The 17,294-nt window shown below is 37.5% G+C and overlaps 1 protein-coding gene across 13 annotated transcripts in view; it reads right to left on the bottom strand.

Moving 5' to 3' along the window:
- LTO1 (LTO1 maturation factor of ABCE1) overlaps positions 1-17,294 on the bottom strand; it is a 26,135-nt gene extending 8,841 nt beyond the window's left edge. For 3 of the 13 annotated variants that reach the window (XR_014618497.1, XR_014618498.1, XR_014618499.1), the window contains exons 1-7: positions 17,188-17,294; positions 16,983-17,088; positions 14,814-14,884; positions 13,367-13,484; positions 12,870-12,975; positions 4,666-4,738; positions 4,020-4,184 (exon numbers count right to left, since the gene is read on the bottom strand). Coding sequence is in view for 7 of the 13 variants with exons in the window: in XM_084288089.1 (XP_084144215.1) it covers positions 12,901-12,975; positions 13,367-13,484; positions 14,814-14,884; positions 16,983-17,088; positions 17,188-17,255 (438 nt within the window). In the remaining 6 variants the exon portion in view is untranslated. Of the gene's footprint in view, positions 1-50; positions 4,739-9,879; positions 10,242-11,627; positions 13,054-13,366; positions 13,485-14,813; positions 14,885-16,982; positions 17,089-17,187 lie in introns of those variants that run through there. The other 10 variants (XR_014618500.1, XR_014618501.1, XM_084288088.1 and 7 more) reach the window with 10 other exon arrangements.

The following is a 17,294-nucleotide window of genomic DNA, read 5'->3' as shown; positions in this document are numbered from 1 at the left end:
AAAAGAAAAAAAAGAAAAAACAGAAAAAAGAAAAGGAAAAAAAGAAAAAAAAAGAAAGAAAAGAAAAAGAGAAAAGAATAGGAGCGGATGCTCCATTTTTATTGAGCTGCTATGGATAAATTCCCAGCATGGTTTGAAAAAAAAAAATTAACATTGCTTTTCTGTATCTTTGTCATTGTGTTTTGCTGCTATTTTGTGGATCAGTTTTTTTTTTTTGTTATACAATGTCATATACTGCCATGTTATAGGTTTTAATTTTCTCATAGAAAATTATATTATTGACATCATTTTTTTTTGTAGATTTTTTATGTGATCAATTTTTACTTAATGTGATTACTGCTCTATTCCAAAAAGGTTCCTGTTTCACAATACCTCATACTTCAGTTAACCGTGTCTAGACCAGGTTTTAATGTTCGTACACAGTGCCTCATAGTTCTACTGCAAATGGAAATGCATCGAACGTTATTCTGAATGGGTCTCGCGATTTGCAACTAGGTTGCATTAATTTAAAATGGCAGACATTTCAGAAGATCAAGTAATGTCAGTTTTTATGGTGTTGCGCATTTTATAAAGCTGGATTCTTTGTCTGATCTGGGGTTTATTATCATAGTAGTTTTAAGCTGTGTTATTAGCCACAAGTGATATATGAAAGGTGCATTATAATATAACTCTTGTATGCCACCTGATGCGCTTACCCATCAATTGGGACACATCGGTTGGTATGATAGGTTATCTTCTGGAACTCTAAGTATTTTGTGTGTTTAATCTGTTATGATATACTAGTTTTTTTTTGTTTTTTTTTTTTAATTATAGCATAATGCTAATTTAAAAAGCCTGTAAATCTCATAAATAAGCCAGCTAACAGAGTTGTATGCTGAAGAATAATCTAGCTGTTGCCTGTATGCTGCTAAACCAAAACAGAATTAGAACTCTTTGAGGCAAATGCAGTTAAGATCCTACATAGTGCATAAACAAAGCATTGCAATGCTACTAGCAGTCGCAGGACCCAGGAGGACTGGATACATTCTGTCCAAATTTCAGGAACATTTACTGCTTACCTCATAAAACACTTCTGTTCGTGGCATCTCTGTGTCTCTGAACCAAACGTGATTACTGAGTTAGTGGTTGTCAGTTATATTATGTGTTACACTGAGTGGCAGTGTGTACTGCAAAATTCTTTAACTATTGTATGTACTAAAAGGCCAAATCCAGATAAGTGGGTTCATGTGCCAACAGAGATGCTTTATTTGTCACATTATTATAACAATCTGTAGTAAGCAAGCAATTCAGATTTGTACATTTTTATATTGTACTTATTGGCATCACTGGTCTGAAATGCACATTTTCACCAACAGACCTGTAACAGACAAGTTTCCAGCAAAAAAAAAAAAAAAAAAATCTTAAAAAAAAAAAAACAACAACCTAAAGTCTAGAAATAAAATTGGTAAAACCCAGTGTCTGCTTGTTGTGTCTTTTTATTACTTTCATGAATGCTGAATGGTAGTAACTACCAAATGTAATGAGTAAGCCACGAGACATTTTCTCATTTTGACTCTCCGTGCTTTAATAGTTGCAATGCTGAAAATTTTCTATCATTATTTTAGGAAAGTGTAGGCGTTTTTTAGAAATGGATAGGTGACTGGCTGTCACGGTAATGTGTATTTTAAAAAAGCAAAACAAGTATTTGCTTAAGATTATTTTAAACATCTAAGGTAATTACTCAGAGTAAAATACCATTTGGTGGTTCTTTTTAATAAAAGGTGAAATAAAGTAGGTGTTTGGTACAGAACGCTTGTCTGTATTTATTTATCAGTGTAAGGTTTTGTGTCCTAGAAGACATTAATAGAAAATAGTTTTAAAAGAAGTAAAGTTAAACAGCTTTATTTTCCTTCCCATTACCTCTTACAAAGCTTATGCATACTGTTGCATCACTAAGATAATAACAAATTAGGAGCTACTAAACATAAGTAAAGAACTGGACTTGAGAAGGACAAAAATGTAACAGTAATTACATGTGATTATTTATAAAACAAAATGAGAAAAACTTACAACTTGTGTCCCAGATTTGTAAATGGGATGCATGTTACCAATTGCAACAACTAGACACACCAGAAACAGCATATTCCTAGTGATGAATGGTCAAGTTTTTAACATATGTATTGACTATCTACTCTAGGAAAACGTGATGTCATTACTGGCTTTAAAACAAATACACGTAAAATATCAAGTGCTTGTCTCCCAGATCAGATACCTGTCTATCTGCCTTCTGAATTTCCCACTGACTGAACTTCACAGAACAACTGATTCTATGCAATAGCTACAGTAAAGGAAGTGAAAAATGAAAACTCTTAAGTTAACACAAGCGTGTTGGACACCGTCTAGTGCTAAATCAGCTCGTCCTACTGCAGTTACCAATAGATGGGAAGCCCCCTGTATCAGAAGAATCACAGCTGAGCCTGTATTAGCTTGTCGATTTCCCAGCCATTTCAGACAGAAACCTGAACCACGTGGCCTACCGTAAACTCACAGATGGGGAGGTTCCTATTAGTACATAGTGGGCCTGTAATTTTGTCCTTTAGAAATCGGGACCTCCTCTATATGGTCAAATTACAAAGGCAGGCCACTGAAGCAGACTCGTGTAGCAGTGAGATGGTTCAAAACTAGATGTATAGTGACTTTAAATACAGATCAAGCTGAAGCTTAAATTGGACAAAAAAAAAACTCATTTTTGTCCCCACACAGATCTTGTATTGGTTTTCTGCAAAATTTCAGCATATTTGAAGGAAAGAACGGGGAAAAAGGCTTTTGTATCACTGATGACCAACCCCTCTAATTTCAAATATTTTGAATGAAGACATACATACAATCTTGATTTGGGACAAAAAGCTTTTTGCTGAAAAAAACTCTTAGAAATTTCAACCTGCATTTTGTTTTACAGGTTAAGCGTTTTTTGCCTTTTCTATGAGTATTTTTCATCTATTAAACTGACTGAGATTCCGTGCTTTGAACAGGTTTAAGCCCACAGTCAGCTCCGTTATTTACATTTTCCTTCTATTAAACACCATCTCTGAATGGAGCCTACTAAATTTGAATGTTGGGTGAGCTGTGCCAATATTATTCACATTGGAAAGGATGGGACAAGAATGTAGCAAGAAAAACAACTTACTATAGGCTGTAAAAAAATATGCACATTCAGCTAGACTATGCTCTAGCTCATTTAAAGGAAAAATGCTATAGCAACATCAGATTGAGAAACCTATGTAGAAAAATCTCCAAAAAGCATCCTCAATTCCACTGCTGCATTTAGACTGACAAAGCTTGTACCTTTACTAAACATTAAGTTCATGTATTCTTTACCAAACAAAAAAAAAAGCTGTTAAATGTAAAAACTTTTAAATCTACTTACAGGCAAGTGTATTTGGCACTGTAAGTGATGGAAGACTTCAGAACGTAGGAGAGAAAATGAGGTTTCAAGCTACTAACTCAAAGGAGCATAGACATGACCCAGGTGTGTGGGCTAGATACTCTGATACAGGCTCCTAGAGGTGGCATTGAAAAGCTACTATGGGACAAAGGCCATAAAGCTATAAATGATGGCACTATAATGAATTCACACCAACATAATTTTATGGGAAATTAATCTTTTCAGACAAACACGGTGTTTTTATGATCCCTCAAACATACCTGCTAATGGTACGTACAGCAGCATGACAAATATAAGATTCCTATCTGGCTTTTGACTGAGTTCCCCCACAATATTCTTAAATAATAATGAGAAAGGGATTGCAAAGTTTTTTACTGGATTGCACTGAAAACGTAAGGCTTGCCAGACTCCTCATTTTACTCTTTAGGTTCAAGGAGTACAAATGTAGGAGCAAGGTAGACGTTACCCTTCTGCTTCTTAAATGCAACAGACATTTAATAACAAAAAACAAATAATTTCTTGATGATCCCATTAGCATTTGCATAGCCATACCAAGAAATCACTAAGTAGCCATAATTTTCATGAGCGCTCTTACCTGAAGAGGGAACTACTGGCAGAAAGACTGGGTGCTCGCAGTGTATCAGGAATAAGGCACAGACGCAGCATCTTAACTCTGCACGTGCCCTGCTGACGCAGAGGCACCACCCGCAGTGCATGGTCTGCTCCTGGGGCACACGCTGTGCACACTTCCACTGAACTCCTGTATTATATAAGAAAGGCTTTAATGTCATCTTCAGAGCACCAATTCCTACACAGAAGAGTCCCAAATTTATTTTTTGGAGCAGTCACTACTGTACACAGATTAACACTAACAGCTTTACCTCTCAAAAAGTTGCATCTCTGGATGCAGGAAGTTGTATTTAGTAGCTGCTAAAGGTATTCCCTCTTACACGGTGTGAAAAAAAAATAAATCCATTTGTGTGGATTTAATCTCTCTTCTCACTTTACTTACGGCTTACACTACTTTCTCATTTATAATATCTTTGAAGAAATACAACTTATATTTATTTCAGGTAAATGAAACACACATGTAGCAACCCATCTCAAAAACCGAACATCAGTCTGCACACTCACTTGAAGACAGAAACAAAAGATCATACTCTCTCACGTTCACAATGCATACTAAGGGACAGTCAGTACAATCTTCCCTGCTAACACGTCTGTCACGTTCTGAAGCCTACCTGAAAGCCAGAGACTGCCCAGTCAAATAAGACTTGGACTACATCTGCTCAGCTCTGACTAAACTGGCATGAACTGGAAAAGAAAGAAGCAAAATATGAATTTAATTAGGCAAATGTTTCTAAATTCACACTTGGTAACAGATTTGGGGTGGGAGACTGTATGGTGATGGGAATCTCCTCCCCAGTAGTAAGATGCCTTCAACACAGGTAAAGCCAAACAGAGCAGCCTGGGACTGCTCGTGGTGACAAACACAGGAAGAAACAACTGATTACGAGCCTTGGGGCTGCACAGGGCTCCACACACTGATATCTAACACAACTGAGAAAGCAGAACCAAAGGTGGAGCCACCCCACGCGTGGGCCAAGATGCAAGCCAGGACCTGCCATGCTGACTGGTCTGGGCAGGAGTCCTCTTCCCTGGGCCCATGTGGTAAAGGCCGAGGGTTTGGATTTGTACCTGGAGTGTGTGCATATCACAGAACAGAACTGCCATCTACTCACCACTCCCAACCCAAGCAACTAAATCTGAGGTTATATATTGCTGAGTGGTATGGCTTTGTTATTTCTCCCATCCCAGCTGACCGCCCTGTGACACTTGCCTGAATCCACCCAAAGGCTGTACACCGCTGCTCGGCCTCTGTGACAGCTGAAAAGTCACCGTGGCCTGTGAGATGTTGCCTGCAGTATTAGCATCAGTCTTCAAGGAGCTGGGCTGAGATGGACAAATCATTTAACACAGGCCACTAAGTCACCACCAGAGCATTACGACAACTCGCCCGAGCCAGTGCAACACAAGTGACCTGGTGTCCTAAGTCACGGCTCTGATGGTAAACTGTCTGAAACAGACAATTGAGCATTTTGATGTTTTATTTCTCCTTTTATTAGATTTTATCACTGCAGATTGTTTGAAGACGTGGTATTATTGTGGTATTATTTTTGAACAGCTTTTTTGCTCCTTGAATACACACAGGCCACAGTTCTTTGCATTTGGTTGCTGGCCGCGTTAACTACTGGAGACTGGGCTCTTCAGCAAATTTACGCTACTCGTTATAGGTATGTTCTCTCTACAAGCACAGGCGTAACATCTTTTAAGTTTTCCAGAAGGAATCAACAGCTTTTTACTCAAAAGTAAACATTATTTCTAATAAACCTACTACATTTATTTCATGTTTTCTACTTAATGTACCTGCAGCTGTTTCAGTCATTAAGTAGGATCACTTTGTTTCTTTTAGGCAACGCATTAACCAGCTACGTATTGATTCTGGTTTCTCTCTTCATGGCAGCCCTTGGACTGTGAAGGATCAAAAAGATTCCTCCCTTACAATATCTTTCTAATATAAGAGAAACTATTCACCTGCCTTCATTCCTGCATGATAATGCCCAACAGAGTTGTAGAGTCAAACAAGTATATGCCAACTCTTGCATGCCTGTGGGAACACAAGTGTTCTCTCATCTTCAAACAGTTCTCCAAACATCTAAATATAGTCCTTCATGTTTTTAAACCCCTCTGTAAACATGCTTCAGGTGTATTCAGGGGCTCTTTCCACATCTCCCATAATTCTGCCGAGGGAGCATCATTAGGCAAATTACAAGAAAATCTCATTGAAAACATCTCTCCAGATTTTTCTCTAATGTTGTTTCTCTCTCATTATTTCTCAAACTAATTGATGCTACTGGATTTTTTTGCAGTTTGTCCTCATCTTATTGCATAAGAGAACTTAAGTATGATATACAAATGTAATGGGCCAGACGCTCAACACACAGTTCCAGCAGTGTACCTACAGTGAAACTGGTTTATGAATTCCCAAGTTGTGCTCAAATCATTCTTCATCTTACTAAGCTGTCCTGGATATGACACAAAAACGATGCTCAAAGTCCATGTGGTTTTAGGATGACAATGTGCTTGGCTAACTGCACCACAACCAAGGTGTCCTCAAGAAGAAAATACACTGCAGATACAACCTCTAGCTCTCCTATAAAAATAAAGTAGTATTATTTCACTTGTATTTCAGAAACTGACAAATGCTTATCAACTTTTTTTTTTTTTTTTTTTTTTTTAGGTAAATGAGGGTCTCAAAAATTCAGTGTCTGCACATATGCTACAGGAAAAAAAAAGCCAGTTTAGAGAACAATGTAGGCATGTGTTTTTAAACTACTGTTCGTGCAGTCTGGTCAGGACTGTGTGACACAGTATACAGTGTTTTGTCATCCAAGGAATGTCTTTGATCAAGAGTTTATGCAAGAAGGAAAAAAAAGCCATGAAACCCTAATCCGTTCCCACAGTCCAGTAAACGTGAGCTGGACAAACAGTGGACAATAGCAGTAAAGCTTGCTGCTGGAACAATAGCTGCAACTAAAAAAATTGAAGGGTTGCTGACTCACAGTTCCTATAATCAAGAAAGATTCCATGCCTTGTTGATTATTCCACAGAATCCTGAAGATGCTGAAGGTTACAAATTGTAACTACGTATTACATGGAGATAAAGCGGCAAAATATGCTGCTAAACAATCAAAAAGAAAAAAGACAAATACTGACGTTGATTCTGCCTAGTGCAGAGCTGATATGCAAAAACTGAATAAGCAATCTTCTTCCTGCCTAAACAGGACTTTTGCTAAAAGTAAACTCCGTAATTTTATTATAAACTAAAGCAGTTTACTTCTTTCTGACAGTGCACTACTATTCTAGGTGCTATCCATACAAATTCTACACTACAATCAAACTTGCTGATGTTTCAGTACAAAAGCTATATGCGATTTCTTGTACTTATTCAGGAATCTTCTGCACGTAACTTTGTCATGCCAAAAAAACAGCCACACAGAACTGTGGAGCTGGTTCATTACTCATGTATATGAAATACGATAGAACAATTAAAAATATTGTACAGCAAGCCACTTCATAATCAACTGACGCTTACTATGGCTTTAACGTATTTCATATAAGAGTGAACGGCCACTACTCTGTATTAATGAGGATTTCCAAAGCCTTGTATGTTGGCTATGTTCAGGGGCACTTAATGACCATTTTTCCATTTGCAGAGTACTACCTCATTTGGCAGAGCTGTGTGTTATTCAAGAGTTGCAAAGTACAGAATCTTAGGATGAAGAACGCTGCCAGAATATAATGATTACACTTCAGAAGTGAACACTCCTGTGATTAAGGAGGAATATTCAGCGTGAAGCTAAAGAGATACTCAAGTTAATTCCAGATGAACTAACTAAGGACAGCGAAGTGCCTCAGTACCAGATTGCTCCAGTTAGCCTTGTATGTCGATTCTGGATACCAAAACTGGAAACCAACTGGAAACATGCCACAGGACTCCCAGATCTCCGTTCTCTCTGGTGATATATACATTTCTGTGGTAAAGCGTACTGTCATAACTTTGTCCACTTAAAAACAAACAAAAAACCTCTGGCAGACTGTAAAATGAGAATCTTTGTGGTTACTTGTCAAACTATGAAAGCTGAAGTTTTAGGCTGTAATTAGACCAGAAGCCATAGCCATGAGAAGTTGCAAAGGGCAGTAATCAAAGGCACTAAAATTTATGCTGGGAAGCACCAGAATATGAAGAATTGTAACATTAGAAGAAATATTAAACTTTTTATTATACATCAAAACCTTTCTCTTGGAGAAGGTCCTGATGAGATGTATCACACACGTTGTTCTACCTGCCTGGTTCAGCTTTTTACAACCTCCTCTGGAGTACCCTCAGAAATAAAGATTATAATCCAGATGAACTTCAGGTAATTCTAATATTTCAGCAGGTTTCAAACTATAGGCCTAAAATCATTAAGAACACCAACACTGTCAAAAACATTTAGTGCTTCACATTGCTATCACTGCAGAAATTGTTTAAGAAAGCCCATGGTGTGTGGGGGGGTGGAACTGCATGGTCTTTAAGGTCCCTTTCAACACGAGCCATTCTATGATTTTGTGACTCTGAAAAGTTTTTAAACCAGCCTCTATTTTCTCTCCTCTAGATGTCGTATACCCAGAAAGCTGGCAACATGAGTTTGCACAGGTTCTATGCACAGACTAGAACGCACTATTGCTTACATACTTCATACCTCAATAGCAATCGGATCATAACCATAACCAAACAAGATATGCCAAACTGGGAAGTCAGACTTTGCTTACAAATCCAAATGTAATATGTCGTAACCAGGAAAACATAATAGGATCCTACAAGGCTGATTTCTAAGTGAGAAATTGCATATACAGATATATATATATATATGTTTCTGATTTCATGCATTTCTGTTCATTAGAGACATATCTTCAAAGCTGAAATTGATTCCATTCATATTACAGCTCATGACAAATTAAAAGAAAGCATGCCTACTTAATGAACGAGCGTTGCAACAATGAATTTAACTTGGAGACTTTAATCACCATCCCATTTTTTTGCCCTCCTTCTCTGTATCCATTCTAAAAATCTGTCCGTAGAAATGCTGCCTCAGTAAAGAGGCCTTTACTGTACACACGTAGTACAATGACGCAGATAACATACAAAGTCAGATTTACACGTGCTGGTAATGGTTGATTGGGTATTACCAGCTGACGACCCCATTGCTGTAAGACAGCACTGAAATCAGCATGGAATTCCACAGGGAATTGATTCTCTGTAGTCAGAGCTCACCTTCCCACTGATGCCTCAGAACTCACTATCTCTTGTACTCGTCACGTAACATGGAAATGAAAACTGCAAGTCTTCTGGACTGAAACAACTTCAGTACATTAGCAATAGTTAGCTTTGCATCCATTTTTAAATGGAAACCTACATTCAACAGCCTGAGCAGAGAGAACATCATGAAGAAACAAAACAAGCTAGAACGCAGTCCAGACAAGTCAGAAATTTGAGAGTTATATGTTTCAAGCATTCCTCCCTAACTGTAACTACTGAGCATACCTAGAGGTGGTAAATACAGCAATATATTTTAATATATTTTAAAGACATAGTACCTTCAATAATTTTGGCAGAATTTTTCCATCCTAACTGATTTTATCAGATCAAGTACCTCCAGAAAAAATTAGACCTGTTTGACCATACAGCACAGAGCCACAATTTCCACATCCTACTTTATTAATAACCAATATAATAATCTACAAGATTCAATTTTTTTCCACACCTTCCCCTCCCAGAAATAAAAGCAATATTTAAGTTGCACAATCAAGCGTTCAGACCAGGAAACGTCTGAATGACCATGACCCGCAGCAGTTTTATTCAGCCTCTCCACACACAGATCATCTGATAGAGTTTTTAATTACAATTTAATAGTTGCTTCCACCAGAGTCCTGACAGGATGAGTAACCAGGATGTGGCATTAATGAAGCCATTTATATGTATTTTTTTTTTATTTGTTCCAGATTTCAGGAAAGTGTTAATAAAACAGCAAGGGCATGAAAAGAAGAGAAAACATATGCTTATGACTCACAAAACTGAATAATCCTTTGAAGAGTGGTTTTGCCAAATTTTGATGGATTTTTTTTTCAGTAGCGCTGTAGTTTGGTTAAGCACATGCCTTTCTTTCACACGTGTTTGCTAACTCTTATACTCCTCATTTTCCAGGTAACTCCCCTGAGGAACAGCCAAGAATACAAACATGTAAATAGCCACTCAGCGTTAACAAGTAGCACGTTCTGAAGTATTCAAGCACTTAGAATGCAAAATTATTTGCAAGAAGTCCCACTGGTTAAGGCGAACCAATATTCCTGATGTAATCTGGGCTTTAGCTCCTTAGCTGTAAGTACAGTGTAAAAAACCCTCTGTGGTATGCTGTTACAGCTCTAGACATCACAGAAAACCCCACAAATCTGTTGCAAAAACATTTTTAAAACTTTGCACTGAAGAAAGCACATGATTACATATCCAACAGAATTTTTAACTGTGGCTCATTTAATACACACCATCATGCCCATACAAGACTTGAGACAAAAGATACTCAGAAAAATACAGATGTTTGGAATAAAAGATTGCATTAGCATGAACACATAAGTAGCTCAAGGAAAGGCCTACAAGGCAACCCTAAAGATGTCATATCCCAGATTTTTTTTGAAATCCTAGATGCTTCTACCATCTTTATGGTTAAATATATATTTTTATGTTTACGTTACAACTTCTCAAACAAAATTAATGTTTAAATATATGAAATAGTAAACCAATAGTAGAAATTTAGCCACCAAAACAGTTTTCAAAGTAAGTAATTATCTGCTTGGTCTGCAAAGATCCTTTTCATCCTTAAGCCAACAAGAATAATTTTGTACATGATACAATCTCTAGAGTGGCGTTTTGCATATGACTTACATATCATACATTTCTAGTAATCAAATGCTTCACTAACTTTGAACTCTCACATCCCTACCCTTGTCTTTCCATAATTTGTGCAAACCATGTACAAAGATTCCAAAAGCGGCCACATTATAAAATTGGAATACTTAGACCTCCAGCGTTTACTTCTCTTTGTACACTGAGAGGAACATCAAAAGTGCCTTTTTGAGACCAAGAACCAGCTTGCGGGGGGATCGCTATCGAAATCTCTGTATTATGTTTTAAGCAAAAAACATTTTGAGTCAATCACAGATGAATAAGTAGTATCATTTCATTGCCTTAAAGTAAACAGGTAAAATACTTTGATTTGCAAAAATAAATTATGTTGCGGATCCTGAGACAACTTTTTCAAATCCGGATTTCTATCTTAATAATTAATAATTATTAAGTCAAATTACGTATCCCTAGTATGTGGTCTTTTTGTGTTGTGTCTATTTATTTTACAGAGATTATAGGGTATGCTATTCTTTTGTGCTTTCACTTAAGTTTCAAGTACATGCACTTTTGAGCTTGCTCTGGTTGCCCAATAGTTACATACGAATTAAAAGTTGTACTTAAACTACCATAAATGAAGAGACCATCAATGCTGTCATGTCACTTCCAAAGTCCCAAATGAAGAAACAGGCTACAAGTAAATCCTACCTCAATACTACTTTATTTCAAAGATATTCACCACGTCATCAGAAGAGCTGTATTATGCATGGATATATTCTGTACTCTTTACTTGAGCAACTTCATCTATATAAATATTTGTGAACTATTACAAGAAGCATTACTTACAGGCCATTTTTACGCACTATAAAAACCTCCTCCACTAGATGGCTCTGGCACTACGTGCATCAGAGCTAAAACAAGCACACCAGCAGCTAGTTATTAAGAAAGGCATCTGATATTGGCAAAGTAATATACTCAGGAACAACAGCAACAAGATGATTTTGAAATAAAGTCCATATATATACGCACATGTATTTAACAAAACATTTTTACCTTTGAGTTAAAAAAAAAAAAGGCAGAATATATGGTCTTCACATCCCAGATGCAAATGCACAATAAACATTTTGAAAATTCAAATTACTTATTTTCTTGTATAATAAAAAAAACACTATACAAGTAAAACAGACATGAGGTCTAGATGGCACCATGAATCATTCAAGAATATGGCAATACTAACACATTTCCTTCATCTGAGAGTGTTTGCTGTGCATATAGCTTCCAATATGCATGCTAGTCAAATTTCTCATCATGAAGCTAAACTATGCCATGTAAACTTAGCCAAATAGGCATACGCTACAGCTGATGAAAGCCTTCTAGAATTCATTATACGACTGTGTTGCAAATGGTATGCACTGACATCTAACAGCCCAACCTAAAACAACTCTCAGGTAAAATACTTGATTGTATTTCTCAAACTAATATAGTTGAATAAACAGAGACTAAACAGCATATTTAAGCGTAGAAAATAGTGCAAATTTCAAGTTCAGAGTTGCAGCTACTTTATGAACTGGTATCTTAAAGTCTTCTTCCTTTGCATTCTGACTTCACTTGTCATTCTACTCTTTAACCACAGAACTGGTTGCTACTGCAAAGTCTGCAGGCAACTGATTATATTTTACTTCACCTAAAATACCTACACATTGTGTAAACGGAATGATCTATATCCATAGATTTTTTTTTTTTTTTTAAATAACATACATCCTTTAAGTAAGGAAACTTCGCAAATGCATGTTTTCCTTTTCAGGAAAGGGCTAGTGACGAATTAAAGTAGACACTTTCATTTAACAGGTTTTTAGTGTTTCCATGATCTGTAAAGCCTGGAGAGAATAAATGATAAAGGACATATGAGGAAGAACTATTAAAAGATCACTGTTTTTCCCTTACCACTTTGATATTTAGCAGATCTTCGCTTTGTTTAAAATGAGTAAACACTTTTCAAGTTATCTGTTCTTTTAATATTTCTTCTTTGTTCATCCATGTTTATCTTCATCTGTTATATTCAAAATGTTAGTGAAGATCTTTCAGTACTGACTCTAAAATCAGACTGAATATTTAGCATTGAACAAACCTAAAAAAGAATACATGAAAGTGTTTCAATGTGTCTGTTTTCCAAAAGAATGCTCAATAAAACTACCAATTCCTCCATTTCTCTTTTTCTGGTCCTACTTATAATTCATTGTCAAATAATGTCTATGTTTTTCCTTTAATTTCTTTCCTTTAAAAAAAAAAAAAAAGAAAAGAAAATGTTGCATTTGCTATCATTTGGGGAATTTCCTATTCTAAGTATTTTTATATTGTGACTGCTTTTTGAACAGATTTAGAGATTTCTTGCAAAAATTAATACTATTTTGTGCTAAAAATACCAACTTGATCCTACAAACCTGTTTAAATTTTCCTCTGATTTTTTCCAGATCTTCTTGAAGCTTTTCGTAAGTGGCGTCTTCATATGGGAACTTCTGAATCATTCCTATTAATGAATCCAGAGCCTTTCTCTTTTTACTACAAAACAAAACACAATAATGAAAATTAGCCTGCTATAAAAGTTCTCTGTCGGTATGAAAATGATACCAATATTTTATAATTCAGGGCATAGAATCCAGTCTTCCATCCTTCTTTCAACCACCCTCATTTAACTCAGAAATTAAGCTGTAGCACAACTGACAAATTTAATGTTTTGTTTTTAACTTACCTGGCAAAAATGAAGATATATTCAAGAAACATCAAAATTACCAATTAGATGACTGAGTGAAATAAAGAAATGCAATAAAAAAGTTCACCAGAATACATGTCAAGATAGCTGAAAGCATGGTGGCAATTCTTTCAAATAAATTAATCAAATCTGGACATAAAATAAAAGATTAGGTTATTCCAAAGGAAAGTAACCAATGCATGGAAGTATATGCACCTGTACAGCAAAACACAGAAGTAATGAAAAAAAATGAGGGGAGAAGATGGGAGCAAAAGAAATGTAGCAAGATCTATTTGTGATACACCTCTAAAACAAACACTACCTTCAGGTATATAACCCACACAGCAAAAGCGCGGTGCAAGATAACTTGATTTTGTATGATCTCTACACTTCCACCCCGAAGAAGAATTCTAATTTTTAATCAATAATATTGTTTAGCTATTAACATGTCACCCTTTTAACAATATCATACCTTTTAAGTAGTTAGAAAAGGTCTATCAGTGGTCAGTACACTTGATTCTTTCTGATGCTGAAGTGGTGTTACTAGCATTTCATAAGCTTGTATTACTTTCCATACAGATAACAGAATGGAAGTCATAGAAAAATATAGGTTGTAAAGGAAGTCGGGAGGTCATCTAGCCTGCCTTCCACCCAAGGAAGGACTAACTTTAAGGCCAGAGAAAGTTGCTTGGTACCATCTCCAAACATATTTTGAAAAATCTACAACGATGGAACTTCTGTTGTCAATGTGGTCAACCTGTCCCACTGCTTAGCTGCTCACACTGGTAAGGACTTTCTCTTTACACCCTATCAGAAATTCAATAGTTTCAGCTTGTGAAAGGTGGTTATTATCCTTTGCACACTGCTGCAAGGAATGCGTCTCTAGGACTTCCCTTTAAGTAGTACAATTAGCTATCTCCTTTGTCTTTTCTTCTTCAGGGTGAAGAAACCAAGTTCCCTTATCCTCTTTTCAGTATCACGCGGTCCAGAATATGATATAATCCCAATGAATCTCTGCTCATTCTTCTGGTTTTCAATATATATATTTTTTTAACTTGGGAGGAGGCAAAACTGAACAATATAATTTGAGTAATCTGAAAAACTACTGAAGGAACTTTTTTTTTTTTTTTAAACCTTACCTATTCTTTTCATCTGTGCATTTGCGGAGCAGACACTGCCAGGTCAGCGCGAAGCCAAGGTAGCTGCCAATCTAGGAATTTATAAGAATACCATGAAAAAAAATCATTAAACATATGCATACAGATCATTAAACAAACGTATACAAACAGTACTACATTATATCCCACTCTTCAGGAAACAAATCATTGCCTATACAAACACATTTCATGTTGAAAAGATCAATAAATTAGGGTAAGATGAATGAGGGATATCTGTGTTACCCAGTACAACAGTCAGAACACTTCTTGGAAGAAATCTGTTTAGCATCAGATGACAACAGTATTTAAAATGCAGCATAAACAGCAATCCTGCAAAACACTATCCATACTTTACGCCCTCTGAACCTCAAAATTTATGAAACTGATGTATGGCAGTAGGGAAACAATTCAGAAACAACCTATTTAAGATGTTTTGGTAAGTATTTGTTTTTGCAGCAGTGTCAGCTTAAGCAGCTCCTGTACAGCCCCAGAAAAAGCTGTACCAGCTTGGCTGAGGGAGCGGCCAAGTCAACCAGACAGGAAAACACATTTTTTCTGAGTTAATATGCAAAGAATTTTACTAGCCTAACTCATGAGGGTAGCACAGAATCAGAAAGAAGCACAAGAAGCTGACTAAGCCAGTCTTGCTGCCAGAGAGCTTTTCATTACAACTGTAATCAAATAGGAATATACAGAAATATAATAGGAATACATGTTCTTCAATGCACCAGCTTGTTAAGTCAGCTGGAGTTTCTTTCCAAAGTGATTTAGCATTCACAGAAAAACAACACAGACACTTAAAACATAAGTGAGCTGACTTTGAGGTAGTTAAGTCCAAAATTAAAGCCTAATCCCACTTCAGTCCACATGTGCATACACCTGCCATTCAAACGTACAAAACATAGTTTAACTTGGAAATTCCCATAACCTTCAAACCACTTCAGAGTACAGCAGCAATGTCTGGGAATACCAGTCTCCTGGCAGTTATGTTTGATATGGTACACAGATCAGCTTTTGTTACTTCGTGTATTTTATTTATTTATTTATTTTAAGGCTCATACATGGGTTTGGGACTTAACATCTCATTTAGTGCTTAAGCATATTTGAAGTGAGGCGATTTCACCTGCGTGCACCAAAACTGCTTGGAGACTCCAGGAAGGTGGAGACAGCCCACAGACTTGGTACCTAGCTGCACCAAGATGCCGAGGGCTGGGGACATGTGCCCTTGGATGCTTCGCAGCGGTATGCTCAGCAGAATTAGCAGCGCCCTACTAGGGGCACAATCTTCTGCTTGAGCCCTAATGGATACTGCGTCCAATACCGCCTAAGGGATGTGATGGGTAACAGACATTTTATTCGTAACATCTTAATTTAATTCTCTATCAAGCAAGGCCCCTGTCAGATCAGTACTGTAATTCTACTCAAGGCTGACAGTTCAAAGACTGCCCAATTCATCCCTTCACATGACTCCCTATCTACAATTTTAGTCTCTTCGGGAACTTCCCAACATAAGTAGATCATTGCACTTCTCCTATATCATGGCCTACACAGGACAATTTTGCATACAGCCATCTGTGTTTAGAAGCTGCTGTTCAACACTGTTTTCTTAGAACTTCAGAGCTGTAGCATCACTAGGAAAATATTTAATCACTATACATTTCCATATCACACCAAGTGTAAACCAAAACTTTATAATAACCATCCTTTCAGAATTTGGGTTTACCGATTTCATTTCATAATGGATTAACATAGTTGCTGCTGTTCTTCCAGTAGCAATATTCACCTGACAAACTCTCCCAATGTTAGAAGTATCAGAGAATACAACACAGACAACCAGAATTGTCCTGTTGGAAAGTGACTTGGGTGAAGAACCAACATCGCATGGGTTTCCCTAATGCTGAACCACAGAGGATGGTCCGGGGGTTCCTTGGCCACAATTTCGGGTTAAAGAAGTCAACATACACAATTTGTCTTGGGCAAGTTTGTTTGATTTCTCTCTTATCCTTCCTTTCAGGGAAACAAAATAATATCAAAATGGGATCAAATAGACTCAGAAAACGCAAAACAAAACAAACAAACAAAAAAAAATATTTAATCGTTTCCTCGCGACACAGCCCCCAGCCCCGCGATTTGAGGCGCCTTCCCCCTTACCTCGGCGCCCACCCTGGCCCCGTGGCGCGCTCCGTGCCTCCTCCCCTCAGCAGCCCCGGCGTGACGGCCTTCGGCGTAGCCCTCCTGGTAGCCCTCGCCGTGGAACCTGCGGACACACACACACACACACACACACGGACGGTTTCTGACGCTGGTTCCCACTTCACTTTCTGCCGTTTAGACGCCAGGTAGGGGGGTGCCCTACCTGTGCTCGGCCATCACGATCTCCTCGAACATGTCCGGGCCGGGCCCCGGGGGCGCGGCGGCCGCCATGACGCCGCCAGAGCCCTCCCTCAGCACGGCCCCGCGGCG

Source organism: Netta rufina, assembly GCF_964035555.1.
Source record: "Netta rufina genome assembly, chromosome: 5".
NCBI classification, from domain to species: Eukaryota; Metazoa; Chordata; class Aves; order Anseriformes; family Anatidae; genus Netta; species Netta rufina.
Note: the sequence above shows the minus strand (reverse complement) of the source record. Positions and strands in the feature narration are given on the sequence as shown.